Source organism: Halichoeres trimaculatus, unplaced genomic scaffold (genome assembly GCF_033239565.1).
Source record: "Halichoeres trimaculatus isolate MK-OKI-2021-1 unplaced genomic scaffold, fHalTri1.1 fHalTri1_scaffold_10, whole genome shotgun sequence".
Classification (NCBI taxonomy): Eukaryota; Metazoa; Chordata; class Actinopteri; order Labriformes; family Labridae; genus Halichoeres; species Halichoeres trimaculatus.
In genome coordinates, this window is record NW_027437187.1 from 12492440 (window position 1) to 12511158 (window position 18719).

Sequence of the window (18719 nt, forward strand, 5' to 3'; positions counted from 1 at the left end):
TGTGCTCTCAGCAACATCTGATACAGACCCAGTGAATCAAGTCAGACTCACACACTTTGCATCGTGTAGATGGACCGAGCAGGCTAACCCTGTGTAGCTGCACTGAATGAACATTTAGCATACTGATATCTGAACAGCACAACACAGGCATAATGAAAAAGACCAACTCTTCATAGATGTGCTCAGTATGAGATGGTCTGATAAATTAAATTCATCTCTAGATATATTACCATGACTTTGAACTAGGCCTGGGTGATATATCGATTATATCGTTTAATTCAAATTGTTCTTTGTGGACGATTTAAAAAATGAAAAATTTGAATTTTTTCTCCCCGCTATTGCACACCTTTAATACTGCGGCAAGCGCTGACTCCCCGTGTGTGCAGCGTGATTTAACAGTTCACTAACAAAACAACAGAAACCTAAATGTCATAAAAATGTTCTTGTGCATCTTTGACACCCAGTACCTTAATGGACACGTGTTCCTTATGATCCGTATTAACAGCCCAAAGAGGTTAATATATAATATATACTAGACCTCTTGTCAGTAAACGTTTAAATCCCTTTCCTCCAATCCTCTGTTTTCTATCTGTCACCTTTCAGGAATTTGTTAAGATCTTTGACGGAAACATTTATGAAGCCGGGACCCTTTTAGATTCACCTGCAGATTATTGGCAAAGTGATTGACGCGCGTAAAACCTGCTGCTCTTATAGGTTAATACTCTGATCATTTTAGACTTATAAAGCTTAGAATTATACATTAGTTTTTCTCAGAACACCCTCACTCTACTGAAGAAAACACCTTCTTATGGTGATATGGACGGATCATGATTCGTGAAAGTGGACTGCAGGGTGGGAGACGGGACGACGATGGGCGATCGAACAAAGCGGCGCGCTGCTCGGACAGACATGACTGAGAAGTTGTTAAACTTTTACCTGAGTAAAGCTGAGTCCTGTCTTTCTCTGTAACTCCCTCTGTTCCACCAACTAAATCCTCCATTCAGCATAAATCCATCCGCTGACGAGCAGAGCAACATGACGAACCAGCATCGAGATGCGCTCTGTCAAGCAGGGGCGGACCAGACTTCTAAGACTGGGGTGCCCCGACCAGGGCACTGACTTATGCAGGGAGGCATGAAATTTGTGAGTCCACACTTGAATAAATAGCATTTTTTTTAACTTATTTGTTTGTATTCAAATTACAGGATTAACAGGCTACAGCCTTAAAAAGATAAAACTAGACAGAAACAAATTGTTTTTTTTTTTTTAATCATTTAAAAGTAAAATATAATTAAAAAGTGCTGTAGTGCACGGAAAAAAAAAAAAGAAAAAGTCAAATAGAGGTTACTTTTATTAAGTTTTTGACAAAATTAAAACAAAACTGTTTTTTGAGTTATCTCTGTCTTTTGTACTTATTTTTTTCTTTAAAAGGAAAAAAAAAATCGCCAAAAAATCGTAAATCGAATTTTTTGTGAAAAAATCTGAGATTTTATTTTGAGGCCATATTGCCCAGCCCTACTTTGAACCATTAGTTAATAACGCCCAAGGTAGCCCAAGTAAGGTTGCCCAGCAGCTGAGGGAGGCAAGAGGAGAAAGAAAAGAGTGGTTAGTAAAGTCTGATGTCTCAAACCAGAAGATTTGATAGACTGTATGCTAAATGTAGTGTAGATGTAGTCTATGTGACGTCACCCAGTCTGTTCCTGAAACAGGGGGCCAGATTTGGAAATAGGGTGCACTATCAGCTATAGGACACCCCTATATTAATTAGCCGAGCTCAGCCTCTGATTGGGTAAACTCATCATAGTAATATAATCTAAAATGCCTCGTTAGAAAGAAAATTCACCCTCCATACAGTTTGTGCAGTTAGTGAAGTTAGTGATTCAGACAGGAGACATTTTTTGCATCAGGATAAAAACCTGTTTATTTCTCCTTTGCTTTTTTTGTCTTGGCATGTTTGTGGTTTCTAGTACTTACAGAGCCAGCAGACACTCGAGAAGCTGCAGGTTTGAGCACTTCCACATTACCTCATATTTTCAGACTGGTGGTTGCTGCTTGGATTCAACACAACATGCAAAAGTCTTTTTCAAAGTGCCAGTTGAAGATGTGAAACTGATCTCCTTCGTTAAGCCCTGTGTGACACACAGAGGCAGAATGGTGAGGTCAAGTTGCTCTTTCTCTGAGCTGCCATGAGACAAAGTCACAGAGGCCAAACAAAGAGGTGAGATACTAGCAATGCACACCGTCTGAGCAGGCAGGGCAGAAAGTGTGTGTGTGTGTGTGTGTGTGTGTGTGTGTGTGTGTGTTTGGAGCTCAGCTGCTAGTGTATAGTGATGCTATGTTGCATCTGTGCATGTGAGGCCTTCATTTAATGCATCAAGTCTCTTTGGGCACTTCCAGCAGCCCATGTGATGCAGGAATGATTTTAACCTCGCAGCAGGTCTGTGGCCCTCTTGAAGGCAGAGCTGCCCGGCCAGGTGCCTGTGAATCCTGGTCCAGTGTGGAGCTCGCTGTGGAGCAAAATGAAAGCCTTGTGTCCAGGCTGTTTGGTTTCTAAACATTCTGCTGGAAGCTCCACACACACTTTTCCTCACCTTTTGATGCCTGTTTTAGGCTTCCACAGGCGTAGATATGTGTGTATGTGTTTTATGCATGCTTGGCCTGCAGATATACATCTCTCTGAGCTGTGGAGTGTGTCCCAGACAGGCCACAGTACCTGCTCCTCGCTGCCAAATCTAACACTTGAATAACTAGCCTACCTTTGCAGTATTACAGAATGTTTTATTCCCCTTTACTCCCAGTCTAGTTCTGGCACTCACTCTCGGTGCACTTCTATCACCCTGGGGCAGTTCAGGAACATTTCCCAGAGTTCATTAGTTCCCTAGTTTTCTTCCCGCAGGACATATAGAGATGAACGGTGGTCATGCTGACTGAAAGTGTTTGATTTTTGGTGTTCCAGTTTGTCTTTACTAGCTTACCTTGGCAAATGCTCATGACAGTGCCATGAAGAGTCGGACTGGGGGACTCAGTGTACCCATATTGAATGTTTCTGGATCCTGTGTTGGAGGCTCTCTGGTCTCAGTCCCACAAAGAACATTGTGACAAATCCACAGTCCCTGTCTTCCCTCTCCAGTCCAGAATGTTTACAGCTTGTTATCATTTAGCTCTCTAATTACCTAAATGAACTCATTTTACATTAGCTATGAGAGAACACACACTACCAGCTAACAAACACACCCGTGCTCTGAACACACACAGACATCCACACACACACACTCTTCTGTGAGTCTTAACGAGTGGTGATTAGTGGGTCTCAGCTAGGCGTGGTTAGACTGTGTAACATCATTCTGCACTGTGGACTCTGCTAATTCACTTCTCTTTATCTAATTACCCAGGGTGCACACAAACACACAAATACACACACGTGAACCATAACACCAAACACACACACAACACCTGCATACATCCTTCCCCCAGATATGCAAAGTGACCTCATTATTCTTGAGGTATCCATTTATATATTTATTTCTTTATCTGTTAATAAACAGCGTGTCGTCCTCAGGTTACTGAGGCTGCTGGCTGCAGCAACAATATAACTTATTACTGTCCCTCCAGAGACACGTGGAGCAAAAACATCCTCCCTGCACATCCTCGCCTGATGTTTTGTGCTGTCACATGGAGATACCTGCATATGAGACCGCTTTAGAAATGCTCTGTAAAAGCTTTCTGTGGGATGTCACAGAGGCTGATACATTTCCGATGAATGCTTGGTAGTAGTTACAACTAATCAGTAGGAAAGAGCCATGCTGCTGTGATGTGCTGATTAATTCATGAACAAGGTTTACACATGATGTAGTCATTAACTGAAGTATGTGGAAGCAAAGGCCAGCTTTCATTAGCACTTTGTGTGTTTGCTGATGAGATCATTAAATTAACAAACTCGGAAAGCTGACAGAGCCTGAGCAGCAGGTTTCTGCCATAACCAAGAAACACAAGGAGGTCTTTTACATGAAACTATTTATATTGATTAATTATAAAAAAAAATCAAATTAAAAAACTTGAAAGCGAGAGAATCAGGGTGTCCGTGGGGTCTTAAAAAGTATTAAAAGTTGATAAATCAATTTTGGGAAAATTAAAGGCCTTAAAAAGTATTAAAAAGTCTTAATTGTGGTTTTATAAGGTATTAAGTTTCATAGGTATTCAAGCTTTGACCCAAAAAATATCAAAAATAATATTTATTTTCCTCCTTGCAACTGTCCCCTGATTGGGACGTTAAACAATCAGCCGATAAAGTTCAAAAATAGAAAAGAATAGAAAAGAATAGAGTTACTTTATTGATCCCAAACTGGAAAATTGTTGCGTTAACAGCAGAAATCGATGGAGTCAGTAGGAAAATTAAATAACAAAAAATACATAAAGACTGTAGTTACAATAAAATACAACAATAAGGATTGTAAGCGGTATAAACACCAGCTATAAATTAACGTCATTTCTAGTTTCAAGAAATTAAATACAACATTAAAGCAAATCACACAATCTCTGGCACATGTCCTAAATTTTAAAAATGATTAAATAATTTCTCATTTTCTTCAGCAAGTTGGCCTTGAATAACTGCTGTTTCTTGTTGTGGGAGTGTGGATAAACCTGCCTTTAGTTTCATTTGTTCTTTCAAGCTTTATTCCTCCTTAGCTTACAGCATTTCTGTAAAAATGTAAACTACAACTGTTAAAAAGTGGATGCCAACAACAACTGAAAGCTGCGATCAAGTCTTAAAACTTTTTCAAAGGTTTTTGAAAGTCTTAAAAAGGTATTGAAATCAACCTCAGGATTTTAGCATATACCCTGAGAATATAGCAATTGTACTGAATTCCTAGGACCTGCATTTTTTTATGAGGAATTTCAGAATACTCTCAGAATTTAAGACTAACCAGAGTTTAAAACATTTCTGGGGGTTTGTTTTGGATCATTTTAGATGTGTATTTGATTTACCAAGCGTGCATCTTTGCCAGCGTTTTCAAAAACTGTCTTGCCAACTTCAGATTTGACTTGAAAATTCATTTTTCAAAGCACAACACTTTTGGTATATGTAATTTGCTCATTTGTCAATTAAATACAATGTTTAAATAATTTTCTATCTTAAAAATCTGCTTCTATTAGTTTGAACACATTTAACACATTTAATCGTAAGGATGGGTTCCTTTCTCATTTGAAACAATACAGTACCGGTTCTCAACAGTACCAGATTTTTGTACTTTTCTGTGTTGATTTGTTAAAAACATATCAATGTGTTTGATGATAATTTTTTTTTTTTTTTTCAATTTAAAATTTTAATTTCTCAATATATAACCTTGTAATGCTGTGTTCATTTCTAGCATGGAAAATCACCTACTTTTCCACTCCCTCACAGTCACAAGGATACATTTAGGTACCTAAACATGGTACCTTTTGATTTTACATGAAACTGTACACGGTACTTTTGACAGAATTCAGCCGGTGCCTATAAAAGTACCTAATTCGTTACCCATCCCTAGTTAGATGTTCCTGCTTTAACAGCTCTGTTAACCCATTTATAAGACTGGCATTCTGTGTATATTTTCACAACAGCATTAAATCACAATTTACTCTTACACCAAAGACACTTATTGGGTGCGTGCACACATCTTTCATATCTTTATTGCTTTCATACCTAACACTGCTGGCTGTCTGTTTCAGCAGCTCCTTATTTTACTGTTCACTGTTCATCCCAGGTGTGATCCAGTCCCTCTTTTTATTCACAGATTAGAAATCAGACCCTGTGACCAGAGGAGCTGCTGTAATCGAGTGTTTTGAAGCTCACACTTGAAGGTTCAGATTGTGACTCATTGCTCTCGTTAGCTTTCGTTTAGTTGTTAAATCTGTTTTTGTACATGTCTCTGGTTAAACTGCAGGATGTGATTTTGAGTTATTGTGTCCCTGTGGACGATGTAAGAATGTAACAGGGTGTCTGGGCTTGGGATTGGAGGGTTTGTGATGGTGCACGAGTGTGTTTGAATGAGTGTGTGTGTGTGTGTGTGTGTGTGTGTGTGTGTGTGTGTGTGTGTGTGTGTGTGTGTGTGTGTGTGTGTGTGTGTGTGTGCAGTTATTCCTGGCATAGGGACAGTCTGTGACTCAGAGATAATAGTTCTCTGTAGAGTGTGTGTGTGTGTGTGTGTGTGTGTGTGTGTGTGTGTGTGTGTGTGTGTGTGTGTGTGTGAGTGAGTGACTAACATATATCCTGCTGATTTAGTGTGTGTGTCTGTGTGTTTTTGTGCGAGAAATAGAGAATGGTTGTGAGTAGATGGTGCACACATGCTATGTGCTAGGGACCACAGTTTTACTATTCAATCAATACCCCAGCGCATATACACAGAAATGCACACACACTCTCCACCCATGGGAGATGGAGGCTTTCATTAAGGAGGCCTGCTGCTTCTTTCTAATGTGACTGCAGTGGGGGTGGTGTGGAGAAGAAGACGGGGCTTTGGGGTGGGTAAATGAAAAGTATGCTTAACTCAGAAAAACAAGCTGGAAATATGTTTGAAACTTTTGATATTTATTTACACATTTCATAATGTTTTTAAGTGTAGCACAGGAGGCTCTCGAAAGTCTTCTTCTGTCCTAAAATTAAAGTAGGTGATAAAAACAGGTTGCTTGTCTAAAGAAAAAAAAGTACAAAGACAAAGATTTACTCAATGACATAAAAAAGACTGAACATAGACTGAGGTAGAGGCAGGCTGGCTGATTGACATTACAGCCACAACTTCATTATCATGGAAGTCAGAGTGAAGCACAGACCAGGAGAGATGAGGACAGAGGGGTGCAAGATGGAGAGCTTCATTTGGCTCCTCCCTCTGTTGCTATGACAGCAGGTTGTGTTGGCATGTGCTGGAGTTGGCACTGCCCTCACCTCTGGCATCAGTGCACCCTGGGGTGTGTGTGTGTGTGTGTGTGTAGGTGTGTAGTAGCACATTTCTGCCTCTGATCACCTCACCAGAGAAGATGAGCGTAAAAAATTTCTAGAGGACAAATTCAATGGAGAAAACTATTAAATTTTAAAACATGCCAAGTGCAATAAAATGTCTTTGTCAATGATGGGACGATCTTGTTTTGATGATTTATGATACGAGTCATCAAATAGTGTATCCCAAAAACAAACCAGTCTTGTTCATAGATTTGTTTTAGAACTATTTGTTCTGGAGGATTTCCATAAGTGAGGTTTCAAATGTTTGCTTTCCTTCTGTTCCCAGATAAGACAAAAAACAAATATGCTCCTTACAAAAACTGACATCAATGTGTGAGTTCACAGTAACAGCTTAAGTGCAGGAGGGTCAGCTTCTCATGGCTTTTATCTGATATCTTCATTTTCACATACATGGATATAAAACAAGATGCTGTGATGAGCATCAGATACAAAACAAAAGGAATACAAAAAGAAAAGACTCATAAAAATGAATAAATCAACCTAAATTGTTGGTCTTAATTAGAGCCCGACCGATATGGGATTTTTGGGGCCCAATGCCGATACCGATACTTGGGGCAAAAAAAAGCCGATATCCAATATATCGACTGATATCCGATATATCGGCTGATAAATATGATAAATTCATTGATATACACAGGATATATACTGTATATGAACACAAATCATGATAATACCCATATGATTCAAGACAGAGACAGAACACTACTAAATTAAAACAAGGAACTAATTATAAAACTGTCAACATAAGAACTGTAGTGTTAACCAATGCTAAATATGAACAAGCTGTAAACACAATAATAAATAAAGAAGTCAAACTTTAAACACAGTAAGTAGAAATAAAAGTCCAACTGTAAACACACAATGAGCAACTTACACGATGTTAAAACGCCGTTCTATAGTCTTACTTTACATAATTGTGACGGAGGGGGCGAGCACTCAGGCAGTGTGCAGCCCAACACACTGACACACAGGAACAGGAGTGACAGAATCTCCGTGGAGCAAAATTTTTTATAATCGGCTACATTCTGGCTGTTGATTAATCGGTGACAGGCATAATCGGCCCGATTAATCGGCCCAATTAATCAGACCGATTAATCAGTCGGGCTTTAGTCTTAATCTTTTTCCGTTTTAATCTTTTGGACTGAAATTGTATCAGTGATGTCACCTGTTGGTTTCTATGGAGGGGTTTGACGCTGAATGATGGCAGTCACCACGTCGTTAAAATGCTAAACTTCAGGCTGAAAGATGTGGAGCTGAGGCAGGCAGGCAACTCAAATCCAAATTTTACTCTTGTAAAACTTAAAAAAGAGGAGTTATTTATCAAACCAACAAACTGGAAAAACATCCCTGTACAGTGTGTACTCTCAACGAAATGAGCCATTAAGACTGAAACAGATTCTGATCCAGGCTGTAAACATGTTTATTTATGTGGTAAAAATGTCCATTTCAAAGAAATCTATGAAATTCTTGAGTAGCTTCATTTTTGTGCTATTTCAGAAACGTCGTTCCTGCTTTGTTTTAGTGCTTCTGAAAAAGACAGACTCACACCGTCTTCCTTTTACTGAGCGTTGTTTTAATATATTCTGATGTCACTAATAAAATCTGTTATAGTCTAACCATTAATTTAACACACTGCACTTAATTACATTTGAGCGTGCACACACAGAATCACACACGTATGAGTGTGTGTACATCTCTTCCCATCTGTGTATGTTGGTGTGTGTATGGATACCTGTGTACGACTGTGTGTGTGTGTGGGTGGGTGTATGCACAGCAGCCAGCGTGTTTGTGTGCATGCATGATGTATGTGTGTCGTAGAGCATGCACGATTGTGTGTACATGTATGCGAGCATGTGTGTGTGCGTGCGTGTACATAGTGTGTGTTCTGTTAGCCAAGGGGCCACTCTCCCTCCCTGGCCAGACGGTGCTCTCACCACTGGACAGATGGCCAACACCCTCCCTCTCTTCTTCACCATCCCTTCATCTATCCCTCCTTCTATTCCTCCACTGCTGTCTTCCTCTCCTGCAGCCCCCTAAACACCCCATCACCTCAATCCCTCGTTCCCCACCTCCCAGCATCCCTCTCTCCCATCACACCTCTCCCATAATAAATCAGAGTGGGATGGAGCTGGTGCACTGCTCTCTAATCTGTCTCACTTTGACTCATGAGCACATTTTATCACTTAAACTGGTCCAGGAGCTTCCTGCAAAAACAAACCAGAGGAATCTTTTTTCACTCAGCTGTTTGCGTGTGTCTGCTTCATATGAGCAGCTTCCTGTCTGCTGATGATGCTCATGATGGAGATCCAAAGGATGTTAATCAACAAAATAAAGTAGGGCTCTCTGATTTTGACCCATAACTGCACTCACAGAAGTAGGTCTCCCTTTCATTACAGGTAGTGGAGCTTATTGATTCTCTTTAAAGGCCAATGCGTCTCTTTTTTATCAGAGGTGTAACTTCACAGAGTTAGCTCTTTATTAAGGCCACGTTCAGTATACAATCAATACAGTGAAACAGCCCTGCAGTGCATTCATTACAAACCTTCTTTCCTGGACGCTGGGATGTTATTTATGCTCCTGCTGTGTCAGATCTCTCTGTTGATGAGAATATTTACACTCAGTCTTTCTTACAGTCGTCTTTACACTCCTTATTATTGACCTGACAGGATTTAGATACAGTGCTCAATCTGGTGCTCTGTTGTCTGGATGTCAGTGTTATTATTGTTTCCTTCAGCTTATTCATCTTTCCCTCCCGTATCTCTCCTCAGCTGTCATGTATCTTTCTCCTCTCCTCTCCTCTCCTCTCCTCTCCTCTCCTCTCCTCTCCTCTCCTCTCCTCTCCTCTCCTCTCCTCTCCTCTCCCTCTCCCTCTCCCTCTCTCCTCTGCTCTCCTCACCAGTGTCTTCGGTGTTAGTCGTATTGGATCCTCAGCGTTTATAATGTGATAATAAGGTGTGAAAATGGAGACACAATGGAGCAGTGAGGATTGGGCCAACACAGCCTTCCACTGGTCCCCCTTTACTCTCTGCCTGTCTGCTACGAGGACACACACGTTCACACTCATTCATGCACGTGCTGGACCAAGGTCCCACACACACTCAGTACAATTAAGCTGACTATATAATTAAAGTGGCCAGAAAGGCTAAAAGATGTTTGAGAAGGTGAAGAAAGGCATAAGTGAACTGGAGAGAAGCAGAAATTAGAGGGAGGATAACAAATGTTAATGTATCATGGGTTCATTCTCCATCCAGGTCTTCCTGTTGTAGTATAAAAGACAGTCAGGTTTTTTCATCAGCATCACTTAGAGATCCTTGAAACCATCTTCAAATATTCGTTTCTGGCTCATAGTTCTGTGTTGTGTGTTTACCCAGAAGTTCCAGCATCTGACAGAGACGCAGAGTCCAAAGAGCGTCCAGGAGCGGAGGATGGAGAACAAGAGGACCACGATGACCATGATGACCGGGATCATGAGGATGATCTTGATGACGAGTCCATCTTCACCTGTGATAACTGTCAACAAGACTTTGACTGCCTGGCAGAGCTCACCGAACACAGAACCAACCACTGCCCAGCCGGTAAGACTTTAACCTGTCTTCATTAAGGCCTCTAAAAATCCTGCTTGGAACCCTGTGGGCCGTCCACAGTTCATTCATGTCCAAGTCCAGTCACCCAAAAATGACCAGACTGACTTCCTGAACGAGTCAGACCCCTCGCCTGTTTCTACATACCTACAGCTACTGGATTTAGTTGTTTCCCTGTGTCCCACAGGGACAGACTTGAGCATGCACACACACCTGCCAAACACACACACACACACACCCACACACACGCAAACACACACACACACGCATACACACATACACAAAAGCCGTTATTAGTACTGGTGTAATTAATGGAAGGGCTGAAAGGAACGCGGCGGGGGCATCTGGTTCCTACAGATTAATCCAAACGCTCACTTAACAAGCCAACACACACACACACACACACACACACACACACACACACACACACACACACACACACACACACACACACACACACACACACACACACACACACACACACACACATAGTGCACACATCACACATGCACACTTTTTGCTGCCACAAGGCAGTCTGCTTCTTAGTGTCTTAGCAAGTGTGTGTGAGTGTGTGTTTACTTTTGATAGGAGGATGAAGAAAGAGGAAGAGGGGGCATGGAGGGCTTTTGTTTAAACTGGTAGAGATAGTGTTTCCAGGGACTGTGTAATGTAGGAGCTTAGACCCCTGCCTCAGCATCCTCTTATTCACCCGCTGGCTTGACATCCAATCCTGCCAGAATCTTTGCTTTAAGGCCTCACACAATATCTCAGTGACACGCTTGTAGATGAGGTGATTCAGCTTCTAGTGTTTGTCTGCCTTGTTTCAGCACTTTGCAGTGAAAGTTGTCTCATTGTTCACATTGTTTGTGTAGATAGATTATATCTAAGGGGCACGACAACGGTTTTAGGGTGAAACTCAAAAGTTTCATTGTGTTTGAGCCTCGTATTTACATGGAAACAGTGTTTTAGCCAACCTAAAACGCAAACTTTTGAAAATGGCCTCCAGAGTGGAATTTTTCTGAAACGCTGCCGGCACCATTACCGTATAAACAGTAAGGGGCCGTTTACACGACAACGGTTTTAGGGTGAAACCCAAAATTTTTGTTGCGTTTCAGCCTCGCGTTTACACAGGATCAGCTATCAGCCGACCTCAAACGCAAACTTTTGAGAATGGCCTACAGAGTGGGATTTTTCTGAAACACTCCCGACACTGTAGCCGTGTAAACAGTAAGCCTGAGTTTTCAGTGGAAACACTGAGGTCACACTCGGCCTCACGCGCGCGCACATACAACAGGACAACAGTACCATTGTTACGATCGTCGCGTGTTGTGCTTGTGCTGCTTAATCTGCTGAATCTGCTGAGTGTCTTTCAACAAAATGTGCATCTTTTGCTCCACTTTTTAACTTAGTATTCCCCAATTCACCATATGATCGGCTAAACTCTACTTCGGTGGAGATCTCCCAAAAGCGGCTTCTGGACAAGACAGTTATAGCAGCACCTACAGGCCTGGCATGCTAACTACAGTGTTTCGAGTCCCTCGGCATTTCCGTGTGAACGCAGATTTTTTGTACACTCGGGCCTTAGTAGCCAGGCAGTCTATACACTAATGCATAAACTCACAGGTTCAGTGTGAGCCTAGTCCAGCGTAGAGCTGAAAGATACACTTCATAGCATTGCTTTGACGAGAGCATGAGAAATGAGACTTTGACAAAACATGTTAAAAGTTCGCTTGTGCAACGTGTTGAGTCTCCTGAGGTGAAAGGGCTTTATCACAGATGATGGATATAAACAGAGTACTGAAGGAAAATAGACACAGTAACTAAAGATTAAAGATTTTTTTTTACATTTGGGAATTTTTAACGAATAAAGCACTAACAATTTCATACATCGTTCTGTTTTAAATGCTTTTTTTAAAAACAGTATTCAGAGATTAGTCCATTGTGGTGAAGAATTAGTTTAATCCTAAAATCAAAGTTGACCTTTATGCAACAAGTGGACAAGCTATACCTTAATTTTTTCTCAATCACTTTTTGATACATGTCTTTCCATTAGCTTCCATCTTCTAACCAAAGGGATCTCACACACACCAGGATAAGCACACACACTCACACAGCGTCTCACCGCCAAAAGCACAGGGCTGCTGTCAGAGCTCGGGATGTGGCCTGTGATTTCAGCACAGGAGTCTGGGGAGGGCTACATGTTGCTGAGCGAGAAAGCAGAGGAAGGGAGGGAGGGCGAGAGGCAGCGCAGAAGAAAGAAATGAAATGAAATGATAAAACATGTTTTTCCCAGGAGAAAGAGCGGTTGAGATTGCAGAGTAATCCCCCAGCTCAGCGGGGTGTGTGTGCACTGGCATGCAGGGGGTTTGTGTACGTTCATTTATGTGTGAGTGTGTGTGACTGTGCATATGACTGTACATGTGTATTCCTCTGATGTGCATGCTGGAGAGTGTATGAAGTTAGTGGTGGGACCACAGCTCTCTGGTTATTATTGAGGAGAGGGCTAAATTAAAACACATGGACTAAAGAATCCTTTTAAGTTCTCTGTTCCAGACCCCTGGGAGCCAGTTTAGTGGGAGGGCATGGGACACACTCAAACACAGGCACAAAAAACACACAGCCCACTGGGGATAAACACACGTCACTCCAGATCTGCATGAAAGTTAATGTGTTCATGTGTTTTGCAGTTTCAGGTTGTGTGTGTGTGTGTGTGTCCCTGAGCAGAAACCAAACAAGCTAGACATCAGCCATCTTGGTTGGGGGTGACAGACGGGGGCCATCTTGGCAGCACTAGCTAGCTATGATGTTAACTGTATCATGACAACAGTACATGTAAAAATAGAACAAAATCAAAATAATTATGAGCGTGCCATATCAAGAAAATGGAACCTGCACTGTGCTGATTTCTTGATTAAATCAAGCCTGGTATCCTGAGCAGATTATGTGCTCTCACACTGAGAAAGCAACCACTCTTTAGAAAGAATCAGCCTTGTTTGGATTGCTCTTGTGTTTAAACGCCAGAGGGAAGGTGGATATATCAAATAAATATAGGTCTTAACAGTATTTTCATTTGTCAGGTAATTCACACACCAGAAACAACATAATTCAAGACCTGAAGCAGAGTGTGTCATCTAAGCTAATGTCCCTCAGTATTTTTATACCAACATGAGTTCAGCCTGCTGCAGTTTTGACTCACTGCTTCATAAAACCTTCAAACGTGAGCTTTCAGTGTCCTACAAACAGGATCTATTCATTTCATATCAGATACACGCATGTGGCTCCCAGGTGCTGGCTTATGAAGCATGTTAGTTAGCGCTGCACTCCCTACAGAAACAGCGCTGCTATCTGTGATGCTAACTACATTGTTGTCGCAAATGGGTCCCATGTTAGCGGCTAGCTGTGGCTATAACATTGAATGGGTCCCATGTGCGAGAGTGAAGCACCAAGTAATTCAGTGCCACTCTAGCAGAAGGCCTATAAAGAGGCACCATTAATTTGAGTGGAAATTGAACAAACACACGCGCACAGAGTGGCACAGATCAATGACACATAAATGTGTGTACACCCACTCAAACACGCAGATACTCACGGACCTCACACATCTGGTTAATGTAATGCTCCATTAATGTGCATGTGCCTGACTGCTCAGCTGCTTGTTTGTGACGGAGAATTTGTGCTTCTCTTACGACTCTATTGTTTGGCTGTTCTGCTAATGCTCTGAGCCTGTGTCGGCTCGGCTATAAAACTGTAAACACACGTAGTATGTGTGTTTGTGTGTGAGTGTGTAAACCGATTACACACAATCATAATGGAAGTGAGCAACAGTGAGAGTTCACTGATAAAACTCAATTCTGAATCTGGTTACTTAAGAGCTCCTGAACTCACTTATATTTCAGATATTATCACTAAAGGAGACACTGTGCCCCTGTGCATTATGGGACCAGAGTATTTTTAAAGGAAGTGTTAACTGCAGCAGTTTTGCACAATTAATCGTAACCGTGATTTGACAATGTGCAGTCATGTAACCACAAGAAGGGCAGCAATTTGCTATTTAAATGGTTAAATGTGGCCCGGTGTGTTTACATACCTTACAGCCTCTATGATGCCCGTAAGCTGCTCTGACTTTCTGTGTGTTTGTGCGCAAAGAAAACAACAAGAACTTTAGAAAAAATGTTCTTGTTTCTCTTTGACAGAAGCATCCTGATGGACACATATTCTTGATGGTCTGTATCAACAGCGCAGAGAGTTAAATTTAAACTAGAAGCATTATTAGTATCACATTAAACCCTTTTCCATCAATAATCTATTTTTCTACTATGAACTTTCAAGGAATTTGCTTTAGATCAGAGACACTTACAAATCTGAGACAGCTTTTTATTTACCCGGTGTTAAATAATATTGTGAAAGACACAGCTGCGTAAAACATGCTCCTCTTAAAAAATAATACCCAGATCATTTCTTCTTTTTGATGGTAAACAAATATAAACAGATTTTTCTCAGGACACCCCCACCATACAGAAGAAAATCTCCTCTTCTCGGTGAAATGGATGGATCGTAATTGAATGAACTTTTAACTGGAGATAGTGGCTAGGGATGGGTACCGAGTTAGGTACTTTATAGGTACTGACCGAATTCTGTCAGAAGTACCTTGTTCCAAGTCACATAAAATCAAAAGGTACCATGTTTAGGTACCTAAATGCATCCTTGTGACTGTGAGGGAGTGGAAGAGTAAGAGATTTTCCATGCTGGACATGAACACAGCATTGCAAGATTATATATTGAAGAATGAAGATGTTTAATTGAAAAAAAATATGTATTTTATTCTTCAATAAATTGATATTCTTTTTACCACTATAACACAGAAAGTACAAAAAAATTGGTACCGTTGAGTACCGGTACTGATTGACAGGTACCCGGTATAGGTACTGTATCGTTTCAAATGTGAAAGGTACCCATCCCTAATAGTGGCACTGCGTGGTCATGAGTGCTTAAAAAGTTGTTAGACTTTTACCTGGGGAAGAGTTGAGTCCTCTCTTTCACTGTAACATCGTCTATCCCTTAAAATAAACCCTCAATTCAGCGTAAATACATCCGTCTATAAGAAAGTAACCTGACGGCTGATGGAAGAGGTACACGCTCTCAAGCAGTGGCGTGACCAGACTTTTTAGACAGGAGTGACCCAGCCTGGGCACTGATTTATGCAGGGGGGATCTTGAGGAAGAAATGCACTGATCCAACTTTTCTGGTCTCGATACCAATACTAATTACTGGGCTTTGGGTATCAAGCAATACCAATACTGACCTGATAACAGTGTTCAATAACAACCTGCATGCTCTACTGTGGGATAAGACTGGTCATTTTTTTAGTTATAGAGAAAAAAAGAGTACAAATGGAATTGATAAGATTGATATTTATTTAAACTAGAAGTGTTTAATATTTTAAAAGCAGTTTGGTTGTAACAAAGCTTCAGAACCTACAGAAATGACTATTCCATTATAAAATGTGATACTCTGTAGATTAAATCGTAGCCTTAGTGTCAAGTTTGGGGCCGATACTTAATACCAGGATCGGATTAGTGCATCCCTATTTTGAGGTTTGGGGACCCACACTCCAATAAATAGCATTTATTGCTCCAGCCATGTACTAGTAATAAGGATCTATATTTCCAAAAAAAAAAAATCTTTTATAAACTTTTAAACCTAAAATTAGACTAAACAGTATACTGTAGTGTTCAAGTTTTTTTTTAGTTGTGTTAGAAAAATTTAAAATGTGTAAAAAGAAATTTGTGTGTTCTAATAAAAGACTATATATGTAACAACAACCACAAATCTCAGCATGCTCCTTAATAACAAAGCAGGTAGACCCATTTTTCTATTCAGTATAGATACAATGGCAACATTGCCCAAAATAATCATGATCCCACAGTTTTTCCAAATGGTTCAGCACTTAACTGCAGTATCCACTGTACACTCTGATCCACTCTTCATGGAGGCCTGAACTCACTTCCTAAGGTGTGGTGTGTTTCATAGACGTTAGTGTGATGTGCATCTACTCCTTTTTGTTCATGGGGGTCTGTGTCCTGTGTGTGTGTTACAGTGTGTGAGTGAGAGAAAGAGTGAGAGTGTGAGTCGGGGGAGTGTCGATGGGTCTCAGCAGGAGTCAGAATGTGGAGCAGAGGCTCCCTGAGGAGAGGAGGAGCGGAAAAAAAAAAACTCCTACAGATCAAATGGAGAACATTCTCTGGCCCTGCTCTGTCACACAAACACACACTATCAGACACACACACACACACACAGATATCCCATGAGTGGATCCCAAAAGTTTTCTAACTGGTCACAACGTTCCAGCGTGAGGTGGATGTGTCAGCTTTGCCACATCACAGTGTTTTTAAACTGCAGTGGACGTTGTGTTTGTGCAGCCACTGTCCGTTTAGTTGTATTTAAAAGCTGCCTGGCACACACACACACACACACACACACACACACACACACACACTTTCACAGACGTCAACAGTGTCCACACATGTCCAAGGTGTGAGTGAGGAGGTGAGAAAAAGGCGAGAGGGTGAGGGAGATTGTTGAAGATGTCAGTAAGAAGCACTAAAGGGGAAAGAGGAAGTGATGAGAGGGTGGGTACAGAGTGAACGGGGGAGCTGTCAGTCAGAGCAGGGGGTGGAAACAGGCCATGTCAGTGACAAATGGCAAGTCATTAACCCAGGTAGTCTCTTCTTAGCTGCTGAGACGGTGTGGGTGGAAACCAGAGCGTGTGTTTACGTGTGCAGAGACACTCAGATGGTGCAGACTCCTTCTGAAGGTATTTGTGGGGTCCCTGTTAATTGAGCACGTACAGCTGCACTCTCGTCTATTCTCCTTCCTCTCTCGGCAGGGGAGAGGGGAGATTACCAGGGAGCCTGTCTAACTGGGAGGGAGTGAGGGAGTGAGGGAGTGAGGCAGAGGGTGGAAAACAAAGTGCAACAGGGGAGGGGTTAAGACAGGTGAGGATGAGGAGGAGCTCGTCTGCAAAGTGAAGATAAAGCTCGAACTGTGTGGAGAGGAAGTGAAAGACAAGAGAGCAGAACGTGGGGGAGGGAAGACGGTGCATCTGTTAGTGCGGGGACCCTTGGGTGACTGGTTTGCCTCCCCTGGGACCTCTCCCCACTGCTAAGCTCTTACCGTCTGTCGCAACCCGCCGCTGCAAACACACACACAGCACACACACACACTGGGCTGCGTCTGTCGTCAGGATAGCAGCTGAGTCCTGTGAGGCCAAGACTCTTATTAAAACCACAGATCACTTTCTACAAGTGAGGGAGAGGAGCAGAGGCAGGAGGGGTGTAATCTGAAACAAAATTACAGACAGCCTCCTGCACTCGACCCTGCCACTGACACTGTGTGTGTGTGTGTGTGTGTGTGTGTGTGTGTGTGTGTGTGTGTGTGTGTGTGTGTGTGTGTGTGTGAAAGTGTGTGTAATCACGGCTCTGCTCTGGTAGCTGTTTTGATTGACAAAATAAATATTGTGCCTTCACTGGCTTTGCATTCACTCCTTTTTTCCTCCTCACCTCTATCTTTCCCTTCTGCCCTCTTCATCGCTATTTGCCCCTCTTCCCTCCCTCTGCCCCATCTCCCCCCACCTCCCCCTTCCTCCCCTCTGTGTCTCTGTACCCGGGGGTGGCCCGAAGATTCCTGTGCTAAGCCCTTGGCATACATACAAGTGCAGAGCGCACACACACAGACACACACAGACACAGCTGGCTGCCGCTCAGGTTTTCCAGGGAGAGAGCAGGAGCTCGGCACCAGAGGAGAGGGGGATGGAGCGAGGAGAGCAGCAGAAGAAGGAGAAGAAGAAGAAGAAGAAGGGGGGTGCACCATGCAGAGAGGGAGGGGGAGATATGGAGGGATGGCAGGGAGGGGGTGAGGAGGAGAAGGGTTGTTGTGAAGTCATTTTTCATCACAGGGTTCATTTTTCACCGCAGAGTTCTCCCACTCTCTACATCGCTCTATTTCTCTTTATCTGTCCTCTCCTCCTCCCGTTCCCCTCCCTTGATCCCGCTTTGTCTCTCTTTATCTTCCCCTTTTCCTCTTTTTTTTTTCCCCTGTCGTCTTTTCTCTCTCCCTCCTCTCCCCCCAGCCTCTCCCTCTCT

General features: G+C 42.2%; 1 protein-coding gene across 2 annotated transcripts in view; it reads left to right on the forward strand.

Moving 5' to 3' along the window:
• znf423 (zinc finger protein 423) overlaps nucleotides 1-18719 on the forward strand; it is a 170543-nt gene that overhangs the window by 39348 nt on the left and 112476 nt on the right. For both annotated transcript variants that reach the window (XM_074677441.1, XM_074677442.1), the window contains exon 3: nucleotides 10369-10572. In XM_074677441.1, coding sequence (XP_074533542.1) covers nucleotides 10369-10572 — 204 coding nt within the window. The remainder of the gene's footprint in view (nucleotides 1-10368; nucleotides 10573-18719) is intronic.